The sequence below is a fragment of the Giraffa tippelskirchi genome, chromosome Y, assembly GCF_054371585.1.
Source record: "Giraffa tippelskirchi isolate mGirTip1 chromosome Y, T2T-mGirTip1v1.2.pri, whole genome shotgun sequence".
In the NCBI taxonomy this organism is placed as follows: Eukaryota; Metazoa; Chordata; class Mammalia; order Artiodactyla; family Giraffidae; genus Giraffa; species Giraffa tippelskirchi.
In genome coordinates this window covers 4,169,677-4,194,505 of record NC_137290.1, presented here as the reverse complement: position 1 = coordinate 4,194,505, position 24,829 = coordinate 4,169,677, and the positions used below count along the sequence as shown (strand labels likewise).

At 51.9% G+C, this 24,829-nt stretch overlaps 2 protein-coding genes across 7 annotated transcripts in view; one reads left to right on the top strand and one right to left on the bottom strand.

Moving 5' to 3' along the window:
• Nucleotides 1-10,364, bottom strand: part of LOC145537825 (steryl-sulfatase-like) — a 149,690-nt gene extending 139,326 nt beyond the window's left edge. For 2 of the 5 annotated variants that reach the window (XM_081568721.1, XM_081568724.1), the window contains exon 1: nucleotides 10,057-10,364. The gene's annotated coding sequence lies outside the window, so the exon portion shown is untranslated. Of the gene's footprint in view, nucleotides 1-8,890; nucleotides 9,143-9,650; nucleotides 10,021-10,056 lie in introns of those variants that run through there. The other 3 variants (XM_081568723.1, XM_081568720.1, XM_081568722.1) reach the window with 3 other exon arrangements.
• LOC145537826 (pseudouridine-5'-phosphatase-like) overlaps nucleotides 9,580-24,829 on the top strand; it is a 67,129-nt gene continuing 51,879 nt past the window's right edge. For both annotated transcript variants that reach the window (XR_014076443.1, XM_081568725.1), the window contains exon 1: nucleotides 9,580-9,681. Coding sequence is in view for 1 of the 2 variants with exons in the window: in XM_081568725.1 (XP_081424851.1) it covers nucleotides 9,612-9,681 (70 nt within the window). In the remaining variant the exon portion in view is untranslated. The remainder of the gene's footprint in view (nucleotides 9,682-24,829) is intronic.

Sequence of the window (24,829 nt, the reverse complement as noted above, 5' to 3'; positions counted from 1 at the left end):
ATAAACAGAAGATGGATGGATGTGTAGGTGGATGAAGGATGGATGGAGAGATAGGATGGATGGATGAAGAGATAAATGCATAGATGGATACATATATAGAAGATGGATGGATCTATACATGGATGGGTACATAGAAGGATGGATACACAGACATATGGGTGGATACATAGGAGGAAGGATGGATGGCTAGATCAATGGATAGACAGAAGATGTATGGATGGATACACAGATAGAAGGATAGGCGGATAGATAGAAGGATGGATGGATGGACAGATGGGTGGACAGAGAGAAGCGTGGATGGATGGATGGATAGATAGTGGACGGATCTATAGAAGTATGAATAGATGGATGGATTGATGACCAGACATACAGGAGGTGTTTGCTACTGGCATTTAATGGGTGGAGACAAGGAAAGCTGCTACATATCCTACAATGCCCAGAAACAATCCTGCTGCCACTAAAAATCATCGTATTATTTTGCCAGGGTGGTCATAACAAAGTACCATAGGCTGGACGGCTTTTAAGTAACAGACTTGAGCGTGTTGTCTCCCCTCCTGGAGGCTGGAAGTTCACGATCCAGGTGTGGGCAGGCCTGGTTCCTCCCGAGGCCTCTCTCTGGGGCGTGTTGACGGCCATCTGCTCCCTGTGGCCCCACGTGGCCATCCGCCCCCATATGCGTCAGTGTCCTGAGCTCCTCTTCTTATAAGGACCCCAGTCCTGCGGGATCAGGGCTCACCCTAGTGACTTCCTTTGATGTTCATCCCCCCCTCTTTAAAGGTCTCCAAACATGGCCACATTCGGAGGTCCCGGATGACTGACCAGAGCTGCCACGCTGAATTTGTGGGCACGGAATTCAGGCGTAATGACCTTCCTGCTCCAAATATGTACAGTGCTGAGGTGACGGGGGAAACCCTGAACTCGGGGGACACAGGCGAGTGGTCTCTGCAGGGTTCCCAAACCTCAACTCACCACGTCTTTCTCTGTGTTCCTTACCTGCGTGCTCCAGGCTGTGGGGCCACCTGCCCCAAAGGCCACCACTGGTGTCAGCCTACGCTGCCCCTGAGGCCAGAGGTCTGCAGCATAACCTGCATTTCCAGTTGTCAGGGGCAGAGACATCAGCTTCAGGCACCTGCCCCTAAAGACACACTCCCTGCCTGAAAGGACTGCAGGGGTGGGCTCACGCCTGTCAGGCTTTCTCTGCCTCGTTCACTCCCCTGGGCCTGATCATCTCCTAACTCTACACGATTGGGAGGTAGCTCAAGGAAGGCTTGATGGTAACGTGCGATGGTAATACTCCCTGCCTGCGGGGCTGGCAGGGTGACACCGGGTTACCTGCAGTCACTCTACGTGGGACAGAGGTAAGCAGAGAATGTGGGTTATCGACTTTTTTAAGGAACAGAAGACGATAGTCTACGATGGACAGAATGTTTGAGTCCCCCTAAAACTCCTAGCTGGAAGCCGTAACCCACAGTGAGACAGGACCTGGAGGTGGGATCTTTGAGCGTTTACTTGTAATTTTCTTTTTTAAGCTCCTTTAGAGCATATATATATATATATTTTTTAACTTTTTATTTTGTATTGGGGTATAGATGACTAACAAATGCTGTGACAGTTTCATCTAAGTATGTGTGTCTGCTCAGTTGCTCAGACCCCCATGGACTGTAGCCTGCCAGGCTCCTCTGTCCATGGAATTTTCCAGGCAAGCATACTGGAGTGGGTTAGGGCTAGTATAGTTGAATTAAAATACTGTGTTAATTTCCGCTGTACAGCAAACTGACTCACTCATACACATATATTAATACATTCTTTTTTCACATTCATTTCCATGACGGTTTATCACAGGATATTGAGTATAGGTGGTTGGGCTATACATTAGGGCCTTGCTGTTTATCCATAGGAGTTTAGTTCTGATATCAGCTCAGACTGCAGGGTTTTCAAGAGGAAAACCAGTCCCTCCAATTAGCTGCTTTGCCAAAGTCACCTTATTAACATAACAAAGACACCTTGGAGAAGCAATTCTCCAACACCACTGGGGTGTCCATATCCACAACTCAACTCAATTCTGATCTGTCTACTGGGAGACAGCTTCAGATCCCACAGTGTAAGGGCTCCATCCCACCAAACTGCCCCCCACCTAACCCCACCTCCTTCAAACATCAATCAAAAGTCCACGTGGTCTCCTGTCCTTCCGACCGACCAGCTTTAGGCCCCAAGGTCCTCCAACCGGCTGCTTGAGGTTCATTTCCGACAGTGGCTCACAGAACTCAGGAAAACAGGTTACTTTTGTGTTCACCGGTTCATTATAAATGGATACGACTGTGGAACAGCCAGAGACGCACCGGGGAAGGATATGGAGGTATGGGGAGAGGACACGGAGCTTCCACACCCTCTCCAGGGAACCCCCGTCCCATCACCTCCACGGGCTCACTGACCCACAAGCTCCTCTGCGGTTTTTATGGAGGCTTCATTATGTGGGCGTACTGATTACACCATTGGCCATGGGTGGTTGGTTCAACCTCCAGCCCCTCACCCTTCCTTGGACGCTGGGGGTGAAACTGAACCTTCTGAGGCTCTCATGAGAAAATTGATTTGGGGCTTCCCCGGTGGCTTGGTGGTAAAGAATCTGCCTGACAATGCAGGGCACATGGTTCGATCTCTGGTTTGGAAAGATCCCACAAGCTGAGAAGCAACTGAGACACAACTACTGAGCCTGTGTTCCAGTGACCCGGAGCTGCAATTATTGAAGTCCAGGTACCCTAGGGCCTGTGCTCTGCAACAAAAGAAGCCACTGCAGTGAGAAGCCTGGGCCCCACAACTAGAGAGTAGCCCCCGCTTGTCTCAACTAGAGAAAAGCCCGCACAGCGACGAAGACACAGCACGGCCAAAAATAATTAAATAAGTAAAATTAAAAAAAAAAAAGCAAATTGGTTCCCCTGGCAACCAGTCCCCACAATTAGCTGCTTTGCAAAAGTCACCTTATTAACACAACAAAAGACACCTTTATCTCTTCCCTCACTTAAGAAATTGCAAGGGCTTCCGGAGCTGCTTGAAATGGAACGAAGACCAAACATGTATTTCTTATAACTTCCAGGGAAGTAATTAGACTTAGATGAGGTCGTGAGGGTGGTTCAGTTCAGTTCAGTCGCTCAGTCGTGTCCGACTCTCTGCGAACCCATGGACTGCAGCACGCCAGGCCTCCCTGTCCATCACCAACTACCAGAGTTTACCCAAACTCATGTCCAATGAGTCAGTGATGCCGTCCAACCATCTCATCCTCTGTTACCCCCTTCTCCTCCTGCCCTCGATCTTTCCCAGCATCAGGGTCTTTCCCAAATAACATATGTTTACGTATATCCACAGTTTACATGTATGTATGTAAATACCTTATGTATACATGGATATACTTTATGTATATTTCTATCCATCCATACATAATGGCTTTCCCCGATGGCTCAGAGACTGCAATGCAGGAAACACAGGACATGCCGGTTGGATTCCTGGGTAGGGAAGATTCCCGGGAGGAGGAAAATGGCAACTCACTTTAGTATTCTTGCCTGAAAAATCCCACAGATAGCAGAGCTTGGCAGGCTACAGTCCAAAGGGTCACAAAGGGTTAGACACAACTGAGCGACTGAACACAGGGCACATATAAAATACATATTTTATATATATAACAGATATGCTATTATATGCATATACATAAAGACATCAAAGTTCCACTCAAGACATCGGCACTTTGGGACTTCCCTGGCAGTCCACTGGTTGAGACTTTGTCTTCCAAAGCAGGGGGGTGCGGGTCTGATCCCTGATCAGGAAGCTAAGATTCCAGATGCCTTGGGGCCAAAACACCAGAACGTAAACAACAGAAGCGATATCGTAACAAATTCAGTCAAGACTTAAAAAATGGTCCACATGAAAAAAAAAGGTTCGGGATGGGGGACGCATGTACAACCATGGCTGATTCATGTCAATGTATGGCAAAAGCCACCACAATGTTGTAATCAGCCTCTAATTAAAATATATAAATTTAAAATTAGTCCCCCCCCCCAAAAAAAAAAGATATCAGTACTCTGATGTCTGTCTTCCATCTCCTATACCTTAAACTTTCAAGCTTCTCCCCTGTGAGCTCTCCAGCTAGAGGACTGTCGAGCACGGAACCCTTGCACCTGGAGGGGGCATGCTGGCATCTCCCAAACTCACCACCAAGCCTGTCTGCTTCTGCCCGCAGCAGCTCCAGATGTTTCTTGCATCTTGAATGAACAAAGCCCTTTCAGACTCGGCTCAGCCGCTGTGATGCGCTGTGACGCCCTGTACGGGTAACCTGCCAGGTCGGGCCTCACCCATCAACCTCACACTTGCTAGGATCAGGGCAGACAAGAGCTACGGAAGGAAACTGGAGGGCCGCTGAGGGTCACCTGCAGGGCTGGGATGGCTTCCCAAAGAAAACCTGGCTTCTAAGCAGCTCTCCAAGTACCACACACAAAAGCGAACGTACAGCTGGAAGAAGCAAGACAGCCAAATAAGGAAGCTGATGTAAGTTGGGACTGTGGACTTCCCTGATGGTCCACTGGTGAAGAGCCCGCCTTGCAACGCAGGGGACACCCTATCAATCTCCGGTCTGGGAAGATCCCACATACGGTGAGGCAACTAAGCTCGTGCGCCACAACTGCTGAGCCCTTGTGCTGCAACTATTGAAGCCGGCATGCCTAGAGCCCTCGCTGTGGGATAAGAGAAGCCATCGCAAGGAGAAGCCTGTGCCAGGAGAGAGTAGCTCTCAGGTAGCAGTGAAGAGCCGGCACAGCCAGTAAACAAATAACTTTATAAAAAAGAAACAAGGCGATACTGTATATAGAGTGGACATCCCTGGTGGCTCATATGGTAAAGCGTCTGCCTACAATGGGGGAGACCTGGGTTCAATCCCTGGGTTGGGACGATCCCCTGGAGAAGGAAATGTCAACCCACTCCGTTATTCTTGCCTGGAGAATGGACGGGGGAGCCTGGGGGGCTACAGTTCACGGGGTCGCAAAGAGTCGGACACGACTGAGCGACTTCACTTCACTCACATACATATACGTATATATATATTTTGGAGGGAATCCCAGGTGGCGCAGTGCTAAAGAATCCATCTGCCAATGCAGGAGACGCAGGTTCGATCCCTGGGCAAGAAAGATGCCCTGGAGAAGGAAAATGGCAACCCACTCTAGAATTCTTGCTTGGATAATTTCAAGGACAGAGGAGCCTGGGGGTCCTTGGGGTCGCAAAGAGACGGACATGACTCACTGACGAAACAACAAACAGCACCTAATGACATGTGTAGTAACCACCTGAATACAACACATTTTACTCTTTTTTTCCAGTCGAGCTTGTGACAAAGACGTGTGACTCAGTTTTCCTTCAGTTGTTGCTATTTTGAGGTGTCTTCCATTGTGGGCAAGAGATGTTTCTGAAGGGTGTGGAAAAGAAGACTTTTAAAAAAAAATGACTTGAGCCATATTTTCAAGCCTTGTGGGAGAAGTTTCCCAATGTATCTTGTCTGCAACTGCACTGCCCTCAGATTTTGCCCGCTTAGCCTCGGTGAAAGGGGAACTCCCCTCTGCCAACACATTGGTTTCCTGTAAGCAAACAAACTGGATTGTCTGCCCAGACGTGCCCAGGGTTGCAGTGGCTGAAACAGGACAAGGGGAACCCTCCAAGTATCTCTGTGCCAGGGTATCTCACACCTTCATCACCTGCATCTATTTTGTTTGCTTATTTTTGCAGCACATCATCACGAAGCGTCAAAACCCAGGCAACTCCGCAAGCGCCTTCTAAGGAGCCCACTGTCCCTAACACAGAGCTTTCCTATAGCTGCCGCCTTACCCTTGCTGTTTCCAATTCTTAACCCTGGCATTGGAGCTTTTTTTTTTTTCTTTCCCTTTTGAAAACACTCCTTTTGTCTGAGGAATCAGCAAAGTTGTTACAAATGGAGAAGAGTAACTCTCTCCTTTGTGTGTCTATTTATGTTTCCAAAAATGGAAAGAAACTGAGCAAGAATTCTAAAGGGTTCAACAGGCGAGCCTGGGCACACAGGAGGCCCCCAATATTTGTGGAATAGCTGTGTTCCAGGTTGAATTGTGTGCCCCTCAAAAAAAAAAAAACAAAACCCAAAAAACCCTGCATAGGAGGGACTTCCCTAGTGGTCCAGTGGCTAAGACTCCCTGCCTCAATGCATGGGACCTGGGTTTGATCCCTAGGTGGGGAGGATCCCCTGGAAGAAGGAAATGGCAACCCGCTCCAGTGTTCTTGCCTGGAGAATCCCATGGACAGAGGAGCGTGGCGGGCTGCAGTCCACGGGATTACAGAGTCAGACACAACTGAAGCGACTGAGCATGCACGCATGCAGGAAACTAGATTCTGTCTGCTGGAAACTCAAGATCTCACATGCCGCAACTAAACAAACAAGATGCCACAACGAAGACTGAAGATCCACAGGCTGCAACTAAGACCCAGAAGAGCCAAATAAATAAATAAAATAAATATTAAAAAAATAATAGTGTAGGAGTCTTAACCACCAGTACCTCAGTGTGACCTTACCTGAAGAGAAGGTCTTGACATAGGTAATTAAATTAGAATGTGGTCATGAGTCTGGGTGGCAATCCTGGATGACTGGTGTCCTTACAAAAAGGGGAATGTGGACATGGAAAGAGATGCCTGGGGAGAAGATAAGATGACAAGATAAGAAGATAAGATAAAGTGATAAGATAGCTATGGAGGAGCCAAGGAGAGAGGCCCGGAACCAACTCTTTCCTCAAGGCATTAACCCTGTCCATCCTCTGAAGACTTTTGGTCTTCAGAACTGGGAGGCACTAACTTCATGTTTTTGAGTCTACCCACTCGGTGGTCCTTCCATACAGCAGCCTTGCACATTCGGGGCACAGTCCGCTCACTAACTGGCTGATGAACTGCCCTCTCTGAAGTCCAGCGTCCTCAACGGGAAATCATGATTGGATGAAACCAGGGAACGTCTGTCACAGCCACAGCTCTAAAAAAAGACATAAATTAACTGAGCATATACTATGTGCCACTTCCAACAGCTTGCCCAGTCCATGGGGTTACAAAGAGTCGGACACGACAGTGACTGAACTGAACTGAACAGCTTGCCCTGGCTTGCATCAAATAACACTTTCGTTTCATGTGCAAGGAAGGCACAGAGGTTTAATGCCGATACGTGCTAAACCAAGGTGTCTCTGAGTGCCCAGTTTACACACTTCACCAGAAATACAATGCTCACATTTTAAAGTCTCTGTAGCTTTCTTATTTCTGTCTCTTGAAAGATCCTATCTTTATGCTTAAACATGCATTTGAAAATGAAAGTGAAAGTTGCTCAGTCCTCTCCTGATTCTTTGCAACCCCATGTACTGTAGCCCGCCAGGCTCCTCTGTCTGTGGGCTTCTTCAGACCCGAATACTGGAGTGGGTAGCCATTCTCTTCTCCAGGGAATCTTCCCAACCCAGGGGATGAACCCAGGTCTCCCCCATTGCAGGCGGATTCTTTACCATCTGAGCCACTCTGGAAGCCCATTTGCCAACATGCATTTACAACACCAGCTAACAATAAATAGAAAAGGGTTGGGGGAAGGTACTTCTGAGAGTGGGAAGAAAAAAAACGAAATGCTGCTTTTCAGCTTGCTTTCAGAAGTTTGGGGGTAGGGGAGGGGGGGAAGAAAACTCAGTAATCAAAGGCAGATGAGACATACAAGCAAAAACGGCAAGGCATTTAAGACATCTGCCAATGGACTTCCCTGGTAGCTCAGACGGTAAAGCGTCTGCCTACAATACGGGAGACCCTACGGGAGACCCAGGTTCAATCCCTGGCTTGGGAAGATCTCCTTGAGAAGGAAATGGAAACCCACTCCAGTATTCTTCCCTGGAAAATACCATGGACAGTGGAGTCTGGTAGGCCACAGCCTATGGGGCCGCAAAGAGTTGGACACGACTGAGTGACTTCACTTTCTTCTATTATGGGTCCTTACCAACTGAGCTATCAGGGAAGCCCCAGAGTCCCTTGGACAGCAAGGAGATCCAACCAGTTCATCCTAAAGGAAACCAGTCCTGAATATTCATTGAAAGGACTGATGCTGAAGCTGAAACTCCAATCCTTTGGCCACCTGATGCGAAGAGCTGACTCACTGGAAAAGATCCTGATGCTGGGAAAGATTGAAGGCGGGAGGAGAAGGGGGACGACAGAGGATGAGATGGTTGGATGGCATCACCGACTCAATGGACGTGAATTTGAGTAAGGGCTTCCCTCCTAGCTCAGTCGGTAGAGAATCTGCCTGAGGTACAGGAGACCTGGGTTCAACCCCTGGGTCGGGAAGATCCCCTGGAGAAGGAAATGGCAACCCACTTCAGTGTTCTTGCCTGGAGAATTTCATGGACAGAGGAGCCTGGTGGGCTGCAGTCCATGGGGGTCGCAAAAGAGTCATGGCATGACTGAGCGCCCAACAACTTGGATAACACAGTTTGTGAGTAAGCTCCGGGAGCTGGTGACGGACAGGGAAGCCTGGCTGTGCTGAAGTCCATTTGTTCGCAGAGAGTCGGGACACGACTGAGCGACTGAACTGAACCGAACCGATTCTGGCTCTCTGCTATCAGACTTCGGCTGGGGAATTGTTCTGGAAGATGTACCAGCCAGGGAAGCTCCGGGATGCAGGCGCCAAGGAGGGGGACCCGCACGCCGTTGCTCATGCACCCCGCCAAGCCCGAGGTGGTGGTGGTGCGGTGCGGCTATAAACTGAAAGGGAAACTTGCCAAGAGTTTGGGGACGGGCGTTCCGGGGCCCGGGCCGAAGCCCCCGGGGGGAACCCCATGACTAAGGCCACCCGGCTGCCTGCCCATGAAGAGAGGCCCACCTGAGGTGAGGGCCTCCGCATGCCTCCTCACAAGCACCTCAAGCGCGGTTGTCCCTCCGCGCCCTCCCTCCCTCCTCAGGCGCGTTCCAAATTCGAGCCGCACGCGCTGGCCCCCGGACTAGGGATGCGGCTCTGCTCCGGGCCGTTACTGAACCTCCCGCCCCGCTTTCACGGGTGTGAAGTGCGCCGGGCGGGTGGACGCGGACAGGAGGCCCAGGGCGCGCGCGCGCGCGCGCGTTCCAGGAGCTTCGCAGGGAGGCCAGTGGCGCGCATGCGCCGAGCGGCTGTGCGGCTCAGAGCGCGCGCTTTTCGCGGGGGCCGCGCAAGGAGGCGAGAGGCGCGCGTGCGCAGAGCGGCTCCCAGTGCACAGCGGGCTGGCCGCAGCGCGCGTGCGCCTGAGCAGCTTCGGGGGCGCGGGCGCGAGGAGGCGGCGGCGGCGGCGGCGGCGGCCCGGGAACGCGCGTGCGCAGAACGGCTCGGGGCGCACACACGCGCGCGCGCCGGGGTCGGGGAGAGGAGGGCCAGAGCGCGCGTGCGTGTGCGGGAGCAGCCCGTGGCTGGGGGATGGGGGCACGGGCGCGAGGCGGCGGCCCGGGGGCCGCGCGTGCGCAGAACGGCGCGCGGCGCGCGGGGCAGGCCGGGAGCGCGCCTGCTGGCGCCTCCTCCCCGCCCTCCCTCTCCCCCCGCCCACCCCGCGAGTCGGCTAAGAAACGGCGGCACAATGGCGGCGCCCGTACCCCTTCCCCGTCCCGTCACCCACCTGCTTTTTGACATGGACGGCCTCCTTCTGGGTGGGTAGCCTGCGGCCGCCTCCCGCCAGGGCTGTCTGGGGATTGGGCGGGGGGCGGTAAACGCAGGCCCTCAGGGCCGGGGTCGGGGGCCACGACGGGGAGGTGTGAGGAGACCCCTCGGTCACCTCAGGTGGGTCGCGCGCCCGGGGCTGCCGCTTAGACGGCTCCCGGGGCACTTCCGGCGGCCGCGCCGCGCTTGAGGGGGCGGCGCGCTCAGGGACCACCGGGCTGGCTGCGGAGTTTCTTAGTGAGGCCCCCCACCCCCCACCCCGGAGGCCACGAGCGCAGCGCGCAGCAGCCCTGCCTCAGTTTCTCCATCTGCGCCTCGACCTCCAGGGGGCCCTGCCGGGGCTCTGCCCTCTGAGGTGCACGCACCTGGTCGGTAGCATCCTACAGGCAGGGCATGGTCCTCCATCCGCCAATTTGTGTGTGTGGGGGGGCGTGGGAGCCTCTGCCGACGTCTGCAGGCGTTTGGGGGTGACCTATGCGGAAGGCGGGATTGCCATCCAAGCGGGGTTGCTGCTGAAGCTCGCTCTCTTGCAATGCACGGGACCGCTCTACGGTCACTGCAAACTGCAAACGCTCCTGATCCCCAATGTCTTGTGCGGAGGAGGAGGAGGTGATGGTGATGGCTGGAGCCCTGCTCAGAGGTCCGGCTGGGCCGAGAGACTCCCAGCACGGGCATCCGAGCGGGCAGCCGCTTTGCAGTGCGGTGCCCGGGTCCCCACCCCGCCGCTGCCCAATCAGAATCTACATTTTTTTAACCCAAGCGCCGGAAAGTTGGAGGTGCATACAGCGCCCATGGTTGAGAGTGGTTTAGCAATCCTGCGCGCCCTCCGCCCCCCCACCTCCGAACTTGTCCTGCAGTGGGTTAGTAGTGGTAGTGGTAGGTGTGAACTCCACCAACCGAAACGGAATTCAAGCAGGATTCATAGAAAGCAATCCCTTTTTACAACTCAAGAGCCAACTAACTGCCCTGAGCGGTGCCTACAGCTTGGGCCATTTTTTCCATACCAGTGCCAAGTGTTACACAGTTAGGAAACGTCTTTCTGACCTCAGTCTCCGGAATGTTTCACAGAACTGTAAAAATGCGTGCCTACTTCATGTAGACTACTGACTTGGTGGAGGTGTGTGTACTTTTAATGTGTGTGTGTGTGTGATAGTCATTCAGCTGTCTCCGACTCTGCAGTTCCATGGACGGCTCCCTCTGTCCATGGGGATTCTCCAGGCAAGAACACTGGAGTGGGTTGTCATTTCCTTCTCTGGGGGAATCTTGCCCTCCCAGGGGTCGAACTGGGTCTCCTGCATTCAAGCAGATTCTTTAGAGTCTGAGCCACCAGGTCAGACTTTCAGGTACTTTAATGCTTCCTGTCATAAAATCTTGCAACATGGGAGAAAATATTTGTGTTGACTAACTGAAAGCAAAAGATTGCACAGCTCAGAGAGGTAAAGTGACTTGCCTAAGGTCACACAGCTAATAAGAAACAGAGCTGAGAAATGGTTACAGATCTGTCTAGTTCTAAATATAAGTGCTGTGCTCATCTTAATGGGGGGTGAGTGTGACCTTGTGTGAGTGTAATCATGTAACTCGGTTCAATAATGGGGCTGTTTTTTTAAAGGCACACAAAAACCAGTCTTTTTTTTTTTTTTTTTCATGGACCCAGGGCTTCCCAGGTGGCTCAGCAATAAAGAATCCGCCTGCCATGCAGGAGACTCATGAGATGTGGGGTGGATTCCTGGGTGGGGAAGATCCCCTAGAGGAAGGTATGGCAACCCACTCCAGTATTCTTACCTGAGAAATCCAATGGACAGAGGAGCCTGGTGGACTGCAGTCCATGGGGTTGCAAACAGACATGACTGAGCAACTTGGCACATAGCATAGCACCGAACTGTAAACAAGTGAATTCCTAAGGAAGAAAAATAAGTTCCCGTAGAGGTCACTGACTGGATAGAACAGTGTATGCTGCTACTAAACCTGATATGACTCAATTTCAAAGACCTCTGGGATTCATAAGTATAGTTTGTGGACATGAGTTTTCCTGCCCAGGTGGTCAAGTTAAATTGTCAAATAAACCTCTAATGAAAGGTCTAGAGAACATGTTTTGGGAGTCTCATGAATTTTAATGCAGACTGAGGTGTCTCATTAAAGTTAAATTTATTAAACTTCTAAATGAGCTTGATGCTTCATCCCCACTGGAGACACACATACGTGTTCCCTGGAGCCATGAATGTGACTTACGTGGTGGTAATTGCAGGGGTAGTTACCAATCAGGGGCTTCCCTTGTGGCTCAGCTGGTAAAGAATCTGCCTGCAATGTGGGAGACCTGGGTTCAATCCCTGGGTTGGGAAGATTCCCTGGAGAAGGGAAAGGCTACCCACTCCAGTATTCTGGCCTGGAGAATTCCATGGACTGTATAGTCCCTGGGGTCGAAAAAACTCAGACACGACTGAGCAACTTTGTTATCAACCAGTCTCCACTTCGTTAGTTAAGGCAAGTTGAGTGGTTTTTCAAGCATTGGCCTGGCAGTTGTGTTACCCAATCCTTTAAACAAGTCAGAGAAGCAAGGATTAGTGGGAACATAAGACCCAACTCTTATCCTCCTTCTCTTTCTGCCCTTTTACCTCATACCCTGACTGTTTTTACTCTTTCACCTTTTACTCTTTTACCGCCCTTTTACCTCATGTCCTAACTCTTCCTGGAGGTGGTAAGGCCTTGCAGAACTTTCTCAGAAATGCATCTTTGGTTATTCTGATACTTTTTGCAAAACGTCGGGTATAAAACACCACTTTCCAGAATGCAATACTTACTTCCTTTAATCTGCTTGATTATACCTGTTCAGGTGGCCCAGTCAGTAAAGAATCTGCTTGCAGTGCCGGAGACATGTGTTCGATCCCTGAGTTGGGAAGGTCCCTTAGAAGAGGGCATAGCAACCCACTCCAGTATTCTTGTCTGGAGAATCCCCATGGACAGAGGAGCCTGGTGGGCTGCAGTCCATGGGGTCGCAAAGAGTCGGACACAACTGAGCAACTAAAGCACATGCCTGTTCTAATTTTCAAGGGCCTGACTTCAGTTTGTCTATTGTTTGCGTAATAGTGCATCATCAGTTAATAATAAGTTCTTTTTCGGTCTGCCTGCTTTTCAGAATTCCAAATGCATTTCCCCAAGGAAGTGTGTTTGTTCATGTATCCCCAGTACTTGAATTTTCCAAGAAGTGAAACAGAAAACAGTGAGTTGGGTGAGGAATTCTTAGAGAAGGGCGAAGCTTGTGGACAGTGAAGAAGTCTGGAGATTCTGGCAGGAATGCTGACAGGAACACCAGGGTTACTTTCCAGTGCTTTTGAAGTCTTTGCTGCTGTTGTCTTTTGAATCTTTGGAATTCGATTTTTGTTGACACAGGTAACAATTATCTGTGAGTTAGGTAGTAATTTTGGCCCTCAAATGCTATTTAGATGCAGAGACAGAGGGGACTGAGATTATTTATAATCAAGGATAAGGTTTTGAAGGAAGAAGATACAAGTATCAAACACTCAGCTCCTGAGCAGGAAAGATTTTCTTGTTGATTAAATAACTGAAGTTGTTTAATGACTTTAGGAGCACAAGAGGTTCTCTTTAAGAGAGGAAAATTGGTGGTTCAGAGTCCTGCAATCTGATAGGAGTAGGACCATGTAAGATTTTCTTAGAGCAACATTAAAAAAGGAGAAAGACACAGAGGAAATGAGCTTGAATGGAAACTTTTTCTGTCCTAACACATCCAAAATATTGTTACTCAACATGTAATCAGTTAAAAAAAAAATCATTGAGATAGATTGCCTTCATTTTTGTTACCTGGCCTGTGAAATCTGTGTGTATTGAACACTCAGAATGCATCTCCGCACAAACTAGCCAGGTTTCCAGGCTTCACTGGCCACGTTTGGCCAGGGCCTACCTTGTTGGATGACCCAGGTATAGGGTTTTAGGAACCAATTCATTGATAATTACCATTGATAACAGGGCTAGGTGGAGGGTAGATGTTAAGCATATTGAGAATTAGAAATTCTGCTATATGTAAAATGTGATATACATAAAATATGCTTTCTAGGAATCTGATGCAGTAATTATAATCCTTAAAAAGTCAGCCTTAAAAAAATAACTTACTTTCAAATTCTTAAAAAAAAAACAAAAATAATAATGTGATAGATGGTTGAGGGAAAATGTGATTATTTGCAGTGTTGATTGTAAATGTCCCTGTCTCCATAAACACGCAGATATTGCAGGATTTTTTATTTATTTTTAATCCCACGACATGTGAGATCCTTGGCTCAGTGGTAAAGAACCCTCCTGCCAGTGGAAGACATGTAGGAGACGCAGGTCAGTCCCTGAGGTGGAAAGATTCCCCTGGAGGAGGAAATGGCAACCTGCTCCAGTATTCTGGCCTGGAGAATCCCTTGGGCAGAGGAGCCTGGTGGGCTACAGTCCCTGGGGTCGCAAAGAGTCGGACATGACTGAGCACCACAGGTGGGATCCTGGTTTCCCAACCAGGGACTGAACCCACACAGCCTGCATTGAAAATACCGTTCTGAGGCACTGGAGTGCCAGGAAAGTCCCAAGATTGCAGGGTTTTCAGGGGAGACACCTGGCTTCTAATTCACCATTACATAGAGGAGCGGATGCCCTGTTGTGGACCTGCCCGGTAGTGGCCCTTGAGATGGTGTAGAGGTGCCCAGTAGTGTGTCTGGGTGCCTCTGAGTGAAAGCAGGGCCTCTCTGGAGCTCAGCAGCTCACAGCCATGCCCACACCGGCTCGGAGTCCCCTGTCACCCGTTGTCCTTTGCTTCATGTCGCATACGCCAGCTTCTCTAGACCCTGGGGCCTCCACACAGCGGGTGACAAACATAGAGTCTCCTTAGATGGCTTTAGTAACTTTCATAGGTTACTGCCCTGGGGCCTCCGAAGGTTAAGAATATGCCTGCAATGCAGGAGACGTGGGTTCGATCCCTGGGTCGGGAAGATCCGCTGGAGGAGGGTGTGGCCACCCACTCCAGTATTCCTGCCTGGAGAATCCCATGGACAGAGGAGCGTGGCGGGCTACAGTCCATGGGGTCGCAAAGAGTCAGACACGACTGAGCAACCAAGGGGCAGGTGAAGGTACCAACAGACCATGTTGCCTGTCAGAGAAAATCCATCAGGAGTAAGAAAGGACTCTAGGGGGACCAAGGTGGGTAAACTCAGGCCTGTGAAGCTGTGCTTCCTGACAGCCCCAAACCTCATCAGCCTTCAGTGTGTTCCTACCATCAGCATTTCCTATCCACCACAGGGGCTCGCATTTCTAGAATAACTGGGAAGAGGGTGAGATCAAAATTGCAGAATTCTGCAGGTCCACGGGAGTTTGGTGCAGCTGGCAACGCGGCTAAAATGCTCAGCGGGTTTCTGCCAGTGCAGGCGCAGAGCGTCCTTGCCTCGCTTTCTCCTGGCTTCCTCATCCTCCTCGTGGTGGGCTTTCCTCTGGAGTCTCAGCGGCGAAACCTGGGTACGATCACAGCAGAGGAGTCGTCTTTTTTCCCCCAATCTGTTCTTCCCTCCTTCTCCTTGGAAAAAGCTGTGTGTTGGGGATTCTTTGGTCCCTTTTGTCTTTATGATGATTCTCTCTTTTCTCAGTTTCGGCTCCTTTTTTTTTTTTACCTTTCATTTTGTAAGCTGCTATAATTTATCAGTTACGCCGTGTCATTCTTCAGGGGTAGACCGAGATTTAATGCAACGGAAAAGAGCACGGGAAATAATGCCCCCAAGAAACATCTGCCAAAAGCACTCATTACACAGAGGTGCCCAGGTGACTTTTCAAACCCGTGTTTGAAAAGTGATGGATACATAGCCTGAGGTCAGACGGTGCCTTGGTGTTTGGATTACATTTCAAAATAAAGATCTCACCGTCAGCTGTACGTGAATACTGGCTTCCCAGGTGGCACTAATGGTAGGAAACATGCCTGCCAGTGCAGGAGACATAAGAGACGTGGGTTCCATCCCTGGGTCGGGAAGATCCCTGTGAGGAGGGCATGGCAACCCGCTCCAGTATTCTAGCCTGGAGAAACCCACGGACAGAGGAGCCTGGCTGTCATAGACCTGTGAAGACTCGGACACAACGGAAGCGATGTAGCACGCACAGTGTTCTTAAAAGCTTCATAGAATTGTGTTAAAAGGGGGGTGAAGGCAGCGCTGTAGTTACAGAACACATTTCTCTGGTTTGAAACTGCCTTCCGGGTGTCTGAGAAGGATTTTCTTGAACACATAATGATTGTGACTCACCCACTTTCTGTTTCTTGAGCAGAAATGCTGAAGTGTTCTCCTGCTTTTGGTCTTTGCAGAGGTGGACGGCCCATCTCATCCCAGCAGCTCTCAAGTTACCTTCTGAGTGTTTGTCAGGTACAACCCCATTTTCCTTTACCATCTGGCTCCGTCATGCCCTTTGCTCTGAGGCCTGCAGTCAGTAGCTTAGCTTAAGTCTCTGCACAGGGTACCTGTGCAGATGGGGGCCCGCGCCTGCGCTGAGGGTGGTCTGCTCCGCACCCTGGCCTGGCAGGCGGCTCCATCGGCCTGCCTCCTGCCCTTGGGCTGGGCAGTCGATGGCCCTTAACTCGCCTCCCTAGGCCTAGAGGCCAGGAACTGATCTAGAGGCAAACTAGAGTCTGCTCGACGCCCGCTAGCCCGTCCAGTCTACGGAAGATGAGGACACACGATCAGAGCTGGCGTGTGTGTGTGCTCAGCTGATTGAGTCATGTCCGACTCTTTGCGACCCTGTGGACTGTAGCCCACAAGGATCCTCTGTCCAGGGGAGTCTTCAGGGTGGGTTGCCATGCCCTCCTCCAGGGGATCTTCCCTACCCAGGGATCGAACCCATGTCTCTCCTGTCTCCTGCTTTGACAGGTAGGTTAAATCAGTAAAGGACTGGTTGGGAGGATGGGCTCTGGGTAGGTTGGTTTGCATGTGAAAGGCACTCTTGTTTGCATACAAAAGACAGCTTCCTACTCTCTATAGGAATTGACTACCCTTGGGAGGGGCAGTCTCTTCCCCTGGGTCAGCAAGTCAGAGTATCAAAAACACTTCCCTGTCCTCCTGCTCCATACCCTTCCTTGTCGTTTTCCCACTTGTGCGCTTGGAGCTGGGCCCCGGGATCTCTAAAGACATTTGTGCACCAGATTTTCTTTGGGTGGAATCTTTTTTTTTTTAATTTTTATTTGAAGGGTAATCACTTGACAGTGTTGTATTGGTTTCTGCCATACATCAGTATGAATCGGCCATCGGTTCAGTTCAGACACTCAGTCATGCCTGACTCTATGCGACCTCGTGGACTCGAGAACGCCAGGCCTCCCTGTCCATCACCATCTCCTGGAGTTTGCTCAAACTCATGACCATCGAGTCGGTGATGCCATCCAACCATCTCATCCTCTGTTGTCCCCTTCTCCTCCCACCTTCAATCTTTCCCAGTATCAGGGTCTTTGCCAAGGAGTCAGTTCTTCACATCAGGTGGTCAGAGTATTGGAGCCTCAGCTTGAGCCATATGTATACCTGTATCCCCTCCCTTTTGAGCCTCCCTCCCACCCCCATCCCACCCCCTAGGTCATCACAGAGCACTGCGCTGAGCTCCCTGTGCTACACAGCAGCTTCCCAGTGACTGTTTTCCGCATGGTAGTGTAAAGAATGTCCGTGCTGCTCTCTTCGTTCTTCCCACTTTCTCCACGCTGTGTCTGCAGGTCTGTTCTCTGCTGGTGCATCTCTATTCCTGCCCTGCAAATAGGTTCATCAGTACAATTTTTCTAGATTCTCTATTTATGCGTTAATATATGGTATTTGTTTTTCTGACTTACTTCACCCTGTATGACAGGCTCTCAGTTCACCCAAATCCCTACATATGACTCAGTTTTCTTTCTTTTTATGGCTGAGTAGTGTTTGATTGTATATATCTATAGATACCACATCTTCTTTATCCATTCACGTGTCAGTGAACATCTAGGTGGCTTCCATGTCCTAGCGGCTGTAAATAGTGCTGCAGTGAACACTGGGGTACCATGCATCTTTGAATTATGGTTTTCTCAGAATTACATGCGCAGTACTGGGCTTGCTGGGTCATACAGTAGTTTTTATTGCTAGCTGTTTAAGGATTCTCTGTACCGTTTTCCATAGTAGTTGTATCAGTCTACATTCTCATCTTCTGTTGGAATCTTAAACAGCAGCTGATAGTTAGTCAAGAGGTCACATTCAAAAAAAAGAGAGAACAACTTCCTACATGTCCTCCTGAAGTAGCCACTCACCGATACCTGCGGTCACGTGGTGTGCCCGTCAGACCTGGTGATAGCCGTGTCCCTGGGGAACCCGGCAGCCCTGGGCCGACGTCTCTCAGCGGACGTCTGCCGCTGCAGGCCTGGGATGTTCTCATCCATCACTCCTGAGGTTGGAGCTCGAGCTGGAGTGAAGAACGATGTGGATTTAAAAGCAGTTCTGAAAATAAATAAATAAATAAATAAAAGCAGTTCTGGCAGTGCTGGGCCAGTGCTGTCCTTGGCATGAGGGCCCTGCGGCTGCATTTTCACACATCCACGGGATTCTCTGTCCGTGTTCACCACGGTTTCACCGTCTTGGAAACCTCTCTGCTCCTGCTTTAAGAAAAGGGGCATCACTTGGTTATCAAAGAAACGTTTTGTGCCAGCAGGGTGTTATTCGGCGTTTCGTTCCAGCCACGGACAATCATCGATTTCAGTAGGTGCCCTGGTACACTCCAATTTCTTCTCTGCGTCTGTTATTTCCCTTATTTATCTTAAAAGCATTTCCTTTGCTTACATTGACAGCGTGTGTTTTTTTTTGCCTGATGACTATGTATAATCGAGGCCGACTTCAAGTCCAGCTGAGATTGTGTCTTTGGCCCCCGTGTGTTTTGAGTTTGGCACTGACAGTTTTATGACCATGCGTTGGCTTTGAAAGCAGTATGCTGAGGTGACTGGCTTTGTGGAGGGGGAGTTCCAGTCAAATTTGAGATGTGTTTGGAGAAACCATCAAGCTGCCTGGAGAACCCAGAGAAAACCGAGCTCGCTGCCTCCTACCAGGTCGGTTCAGCAAGCATCTCAGTGGGGGGCCTTGGACCGACTTAGAACGCCCACCGGGCAACCCTCACTGGTACAGGCACAATGGGACATCCTTATTGCGCTTCTCCAGGGGGCGCTAGTGGTAAAGAACCCACCTGCCAATGCAGGAGATGCAAGAGATGCAGGTTCCATCCCTGGGTCGGGAAGATCCCCTGGAGGAGGGCATGGCAACTCCAGTGTCCTTGCCTGGAGAACCTCAAGGACAGAGGGGGCTGGCGGGCTACAGGCCATGGGGTCACCGAGAGTCGGACACGACTGAAGTGACTGAGCACGCACACACCCACCTCAGAGACGGCGTAGCTGACACCCAGTGTTCTGGTCTTTGTCTCACTCCGAGGGCCGATGGAGGGTCCCACTCAGGACCACCTGTGCTCACTGAACACGTAGGCTGTCACCTGGAGGAAGCCTGGCCCCCCACTTCACCCCGGGTATCACCTGGAGGAAGCCTGGCCCCCCACTTCACCCTGGGTACGCGCTCTCCCTGCTGGCTTGGTGCAGTTCCCCGTCCTCAGGCGTTCCCCCAGCAGCGGAGCCTGGCCTAGGTGTCTCGGGCGTGTCTCAGGCGGGACGGGACCCCTCCGGGGCCTTCAGAGGCTCATCAGGATGTAAGAACAGTCAGATCCAAGACAGCCTGCTAGCTGACCCAAGGCCCTCGGTGCACTGTTGTTATTGCTGCTGTTGTTTTTTAAATTAATGTTATTTTTGGCTGTGCTGGGTCTTCATTGCTGTGAGGGCTGTTCTCTAGTTGTGACAGGCGGGGTCTGTTCTCTAGTTGTGACAGGTGGGGTTACTTTAGTTGTGACAGGCGGGGGCTGCTCTCCAGTTGTGCCCGTTCGTCTCTTTACATTGGCTTCCCATGTTGCAGAGCGTGGGCTCTGGCACACGTGGGTTCAGTAGCTGTGGCTCCGGGCTCAGCTGTCACACGGCATGTGGCAGTCCTCCCGGTCCAGGGGTCAAACCCACGTGCCGTGCGTTGCAAGGTGGACTCTAAACCGCTGGACCACCAGGGAAGCCCCAGTGCAGTGTTTAATGTGACTTTGCAGAAGAGATTTAGTTGTCTGAATATGATACAGACCTTCTTCATAGCATTTGTGTTTGTTATTAGATCAAGTAAAGGCATATCCTCCCTTGGTGAGCAGATGGCACTCGTGTGACCTTAACAGCTTTGTGTGACCGCACCTGTGATACTGAATAACCAGTGCAGGGTACCTGTCTTGGCATTTGTAATATCGTATCGAGCGTTGGGCTGGAGAGAGAATCAGGCCCTGAATTGGAGGGGTCCTTGCCCACCGGCGTCTTCCTTGGTGCCCTGGCTCGGGGGGAGTGTGCAGGACTCTGCAGGCATCAGCTGCCCTCCCATCCGGGCCCCAGGGATTGAACCCGCGTCTCCTGCACTGGCAGGTGGATTCTTTCCCATGGAACCACCAGGGAAGCCCAGTGCTTTAGTGCCTGAGCACAGCGTGTTCTAGAGTATCACTGAAACACAACCTCCCTGCTCTCATGGTTCCGTCCTGCCTGCACACTGCTTTCCACCCACAACCCAGGAACGTCGTTGGGCTGAAGGGCACAGTGCCTTTCGGGTGGCTGGCTTGCTGTCGTTCAGTCGCTCAGTCGTGCCCGACTCTTTGCGAGCCCTTGGACTGCAGCACACAAGGCTTCCCTGACCATCACGGTGTCCCAGAGTTTGCTCAAACTCACGTCCATTGAGTCGATGTGTGGCCGGCATCTTTTCTTGTATTTCCAGAACTTTGGGCTTCATGAGCCGCTGCTACCCCCTCTGTCCCGCGCTTCTCATCTGTCTGTCCTCTGTCAGTGTTCAGGGCCCTGGCCTTGGCCCCCTTCCTGGCGATGTCTCAGGGACGTGTGGCCTCGGGGAGCCTTCTGCCTCTACCGTCTCTGGGTCCCTGTGGGCGCCCTCGCATCCCCTTCAGCTCCGTCCACACTTCCCAGTGCCCACAGGGCACTCCACCCAGGGGCCACCCCCGAGACCCAGGTTAAAGCGGAGGCCAGACCAGTCTGCCATCCCGTGCTCCCCGTCAGCCGCCTGTGAGCTTCCTGACTTCTGGTCCTCCCCTCTCTCTCCCCAGCATCCGGTCCTTCCTGCTGGCTGAAGAGTCACAGCCACGCTGGGGTCTTCAGGCCCCGAGGCTCTCTGTTCGGGTGATAATGTTTCCCGGGAGCCTTCCCTGTGGACCCTGCCCGCCTCAGCCGGGCCCCTGGCAGGGAGCCTGGCACCCCGTTCCTGCCCATCTTCCCGCATTCCGTGGCTCCAGGGACCTCACCTCAGGGACAGAGCCTGCCCGGCGTCGCCTCCTGCCTCTTCCCACAGCCCGAGAGGCGACACGGCTACTTAGACTCTCGAGTGCCCAGGGCAGGCGTGTCCCTCCCAGATACCTTGGTGGCGGCTGGCGAGGCTCGGTGCTCATGTGGGTGAGAGGGCACAGAGCCTGGTGCCCGGCATGTACGGGTGAAGGAGGCTTTGCCAGGGGCACCCACCCTAGCACACGTTTTTTTCCCCCCAAGTTCCCCTGCTTTGCCTTCTCAGAGGAATCTGCGCTGAAGCAGGTCCCTCAATAGTTTACATGAGAAGGGGCGTCCGGGCCGTAAAAACAGCCCCCATCCCTACCTGTTGCGGTGCATTTGAGTTGTCCTCCCGTATGCTGGCTTTGTGCGCGTGTGTGCATGTGTGTGTGGTTATGATACAGACACGTAAGTCATCTCCGAGTTGGCCACGTGCAGCCGGACGAGTGTTCCTCCCCAGAAGCCCAAGCCGGATCTCAGCCTTCATCTCGTTCAGCCAGGCTGAGAGCAAGCAGCCTGATAAAAGCGTGCAAGGTCTGACCCCGAGTGAGTAGTTTCGGGCCAGTCCCCCCCAGGAGGTAGCGTGGCCTAAAGCCAGCAGCCTGGAGCCAACCTGCCCACTCGGGGAGCCTGCTCGGGGACATGGCTTTTCGTTCAGAGGGCATTTAAGGCCAGTGTGACAGCAGGGATCTGCCAGGGCGGTCCAGAGGAGGGACGTTCAGGGCCTCGCCTCGTTTCCTGAGCCTCACGGTCTTCCAGAGCAGGCCCACCAGATGCAGGTCCTCAGGCCAGTCCAGGGAAGGACATACCGCTCAGCTCACCCAGGTTCCCTGGGAGCCGGGGGCAGGAAGCGAGCTGCAGTGCAGCGTGCCTCCCAGGACACTGGATTCGTCCTGAGCAGGCCTGTGGGAACGCTTCCCCGGTGGCTTAGCTGGTAAGGAACCTGCCTGCAAAGCGGGGAGACCTGGGTTCCATCCCTGGGTCGAGAAGATCCCCTGGAGGAGGGCATGGCGACCCACTCCAGTATTCTTGGGCTTCCCTGGTGGCTCAGATGGTAAAGAATCCTCCTGCAAAGCGGGAGACCTGGGTTCCATCCCTCGGTCAGGAAGATCCCTTGGAGGAAGGCATGGCGACCCACTCCAGTATCCTTGCCTGGAGAATCCCATGGACGGAGGAGCCTGGCGGGTGATAGTCCACGGGCTCGCAAAGAGTCACACACGACTTGAGTGACTGAGCACACACCGCCGGGCGGTGGGAGCCGGCCGGGTGGCCGTCAGGCAGGGCCGTGAGGGTTCCCGGCCAGCGGGGCCCCGCGTGTGAGTCTGTGCGAGCCGAGGGTGAGGAAGAGCCGTGGCCCCGGTGCGGTGCAAGGCGAGTGCAGAGGCCTCAGGGAGGGCGCCCGGGGTGCGGTCTGCCTTGCACCAGACCCAGGAACGCAGACCTCACCCCCCACCTGCCGCCCAGCCCCGCGGGTGCGCGGTGCCACACAGGGCAGTACCCTCGGCAGGGAGGACCAGGCCCTCGAGGCCGGGAACTGCCTAGGGGCTGTCACAACCGTCCTGGAGACTGAGGCCACGCGCACGCACTCTTGTTACACCATCCGGGATCCCCGCGGGCCCCGCCGTCTCACTGGACGGGTTCCTGCCCTCTGCTCACGCCATCCTGCCTTGGCGTGCACACTGGCGTGTTCAGGAAGGGCCCCAAATAATCCGGGCAGCCAGTTCTCGAATAACCCGAGCGTGTTTTCCCCAGGTGTGAGCGTCACAGGTGGAAGCTAGATGCCCAGCCTGTTGTTCAGCAAACCCGCCCCGCACCTGCAGGGCTGTCGTCTGTCCACCTCCGCCCGCCCACCTCCTCCTGACCACGGGGAGCTCGGTCCTGGGAGGGCCGGGGGCATTCCTCTGCCCTGCGCAGCAGCTCTGCGCCTCCAGTGCCCGTGGATCCCCCTTCTCGCCCCCTGCTCTCCTCGCCTCACCCCCACACACATGCGGGCGGCGTGTCACGAGGGCGTCATATCACTGATGAGCCTTCTTGTGTGTCGAGTTGGCTCCTGGACACTGGGTTTTAACGCATCCCCTGCTAGCCCAGTTGGTGAAGAATCCACCTGCGATGAAGGAGACCTGGGTTTGATCCCTGGGTCAGGGAGATCCCCTGGAGAAGGGAAAGGCTACCCTCTCCGGTCTTCTTGGGCTTCCTTTGTCGCTCAGCTGGTAAAGAATCACCTGCAATGCAGGAGACCTGGGTTTGGGAAGATCCCCCTGGAGAAGGGAAGGCTACCCACTCCAGTATTCTGGCCTGGAAAATTCCATGGACTGTATAGTCTTTGGGGTCAGATAGGGAGGCTCTAGAGAGAGGGGATATATGTATGCATACAGCTGATTCACGTTGTCGTAGGCCAAAACTAACACAATACTGTAAAGCAGTTATATTCCAATTAAAAAAAAAAAATTATCAGCTCTTCAAGTTTCAAAATCATACTTGCCCCTTAAACACTTCTGCTTATTCTGTTGGGAAATCTGGTAGACATTAACCATCACTAGTAAGAGTCCATGACAATATTTGACTCCGCTTACACATTTTTTTTCATCAACATAAACACCCTGATGCTTGTGATCCTCCATTTATCTAAGGTCTTCTTCAAAAATTTTTCTTTCTCTGTCATTTTTCGCTGCGGTGGTTCTTCACTGCCGTGTGGGCCTTTCTCTAGTTGCGGTCGGAGGGCTTCTCGCTGAGGCTTCTCTCGTTGCGGAGCAGAGACTCTAGATGAGCGGGTTTCGGTGGTTGCAATGTACTCAGTCAGTTGCCCTCAGCATGTGGGGTCTTCCCAGAGCAGGGCTCGAACCCTGTCCCCTGCATTGGCGGGCATATTCTTTACCTCCGTACCCCCCAGGAAGTCCCAAACACTTTAATTTGTGCTTGTTCTGTTGACAGCTCTGATACATATTAACCATCACTATTAAGAGGCCATGGTAGTGTTTGACTGTTGCACATTTTTTAATCCACTTAAATACCTTTCTGCTTGTGAAGCTCCATTTATAGTGTGTTTTATTTCCTGGTTCAGTACTTCCTTTTTCTGAATTAACACAGCCTTTCTGAATAGCCAGTGATCACTTTAAGGCCTAATACATGAGGTTTATAAAACGGATGAGCATCAAGTCCACTTGACTTTTCCAGTAGAGTTCCAATAATGTCATCTTTGTGGAAATTCTGTATTTGACTGTGCACGGTCTTAGTTGCGACGTGGCGGAGTCTTTAGTTGCAGCCCGTGGGATCTTAGTTCCCCAACCAGGGATCAAACCTGGTCCCCCTGCTTTGGGAGCACAGAGTCTTACCACTGGACAACAAGGGAAGTCCCCTGATAATATTGTCTTAAAATGGCAGGTGAAAGTTAGTAATTTCAGTGTGTATTTCAAAGTTTATTTATAGCATTGTTGCCCCGATAGGCCAAATCCCATTAAAGAATACACAGAACAAAATGAGAAATAACTTGCAAAACCTTATTCCCTTTACATCTCTGAATGTTTTGGGAGTCTAGAGGTGTCTGCCTGTCCATTATGGAAACCTTTTTCCCACCCAGCTGAGTAGATTTTTGCATTTCTTGGCATATATGAATGTTTTCCATGTAAATCCCATAATCTTTGACCCTGACGAGAATTCTGCATTTGTTCAGTATATTTCCCAGGTCCGTGCAGGTCCCAGGGGGAGGGCCATGAAAACAATATGTGAATGACTGAAGG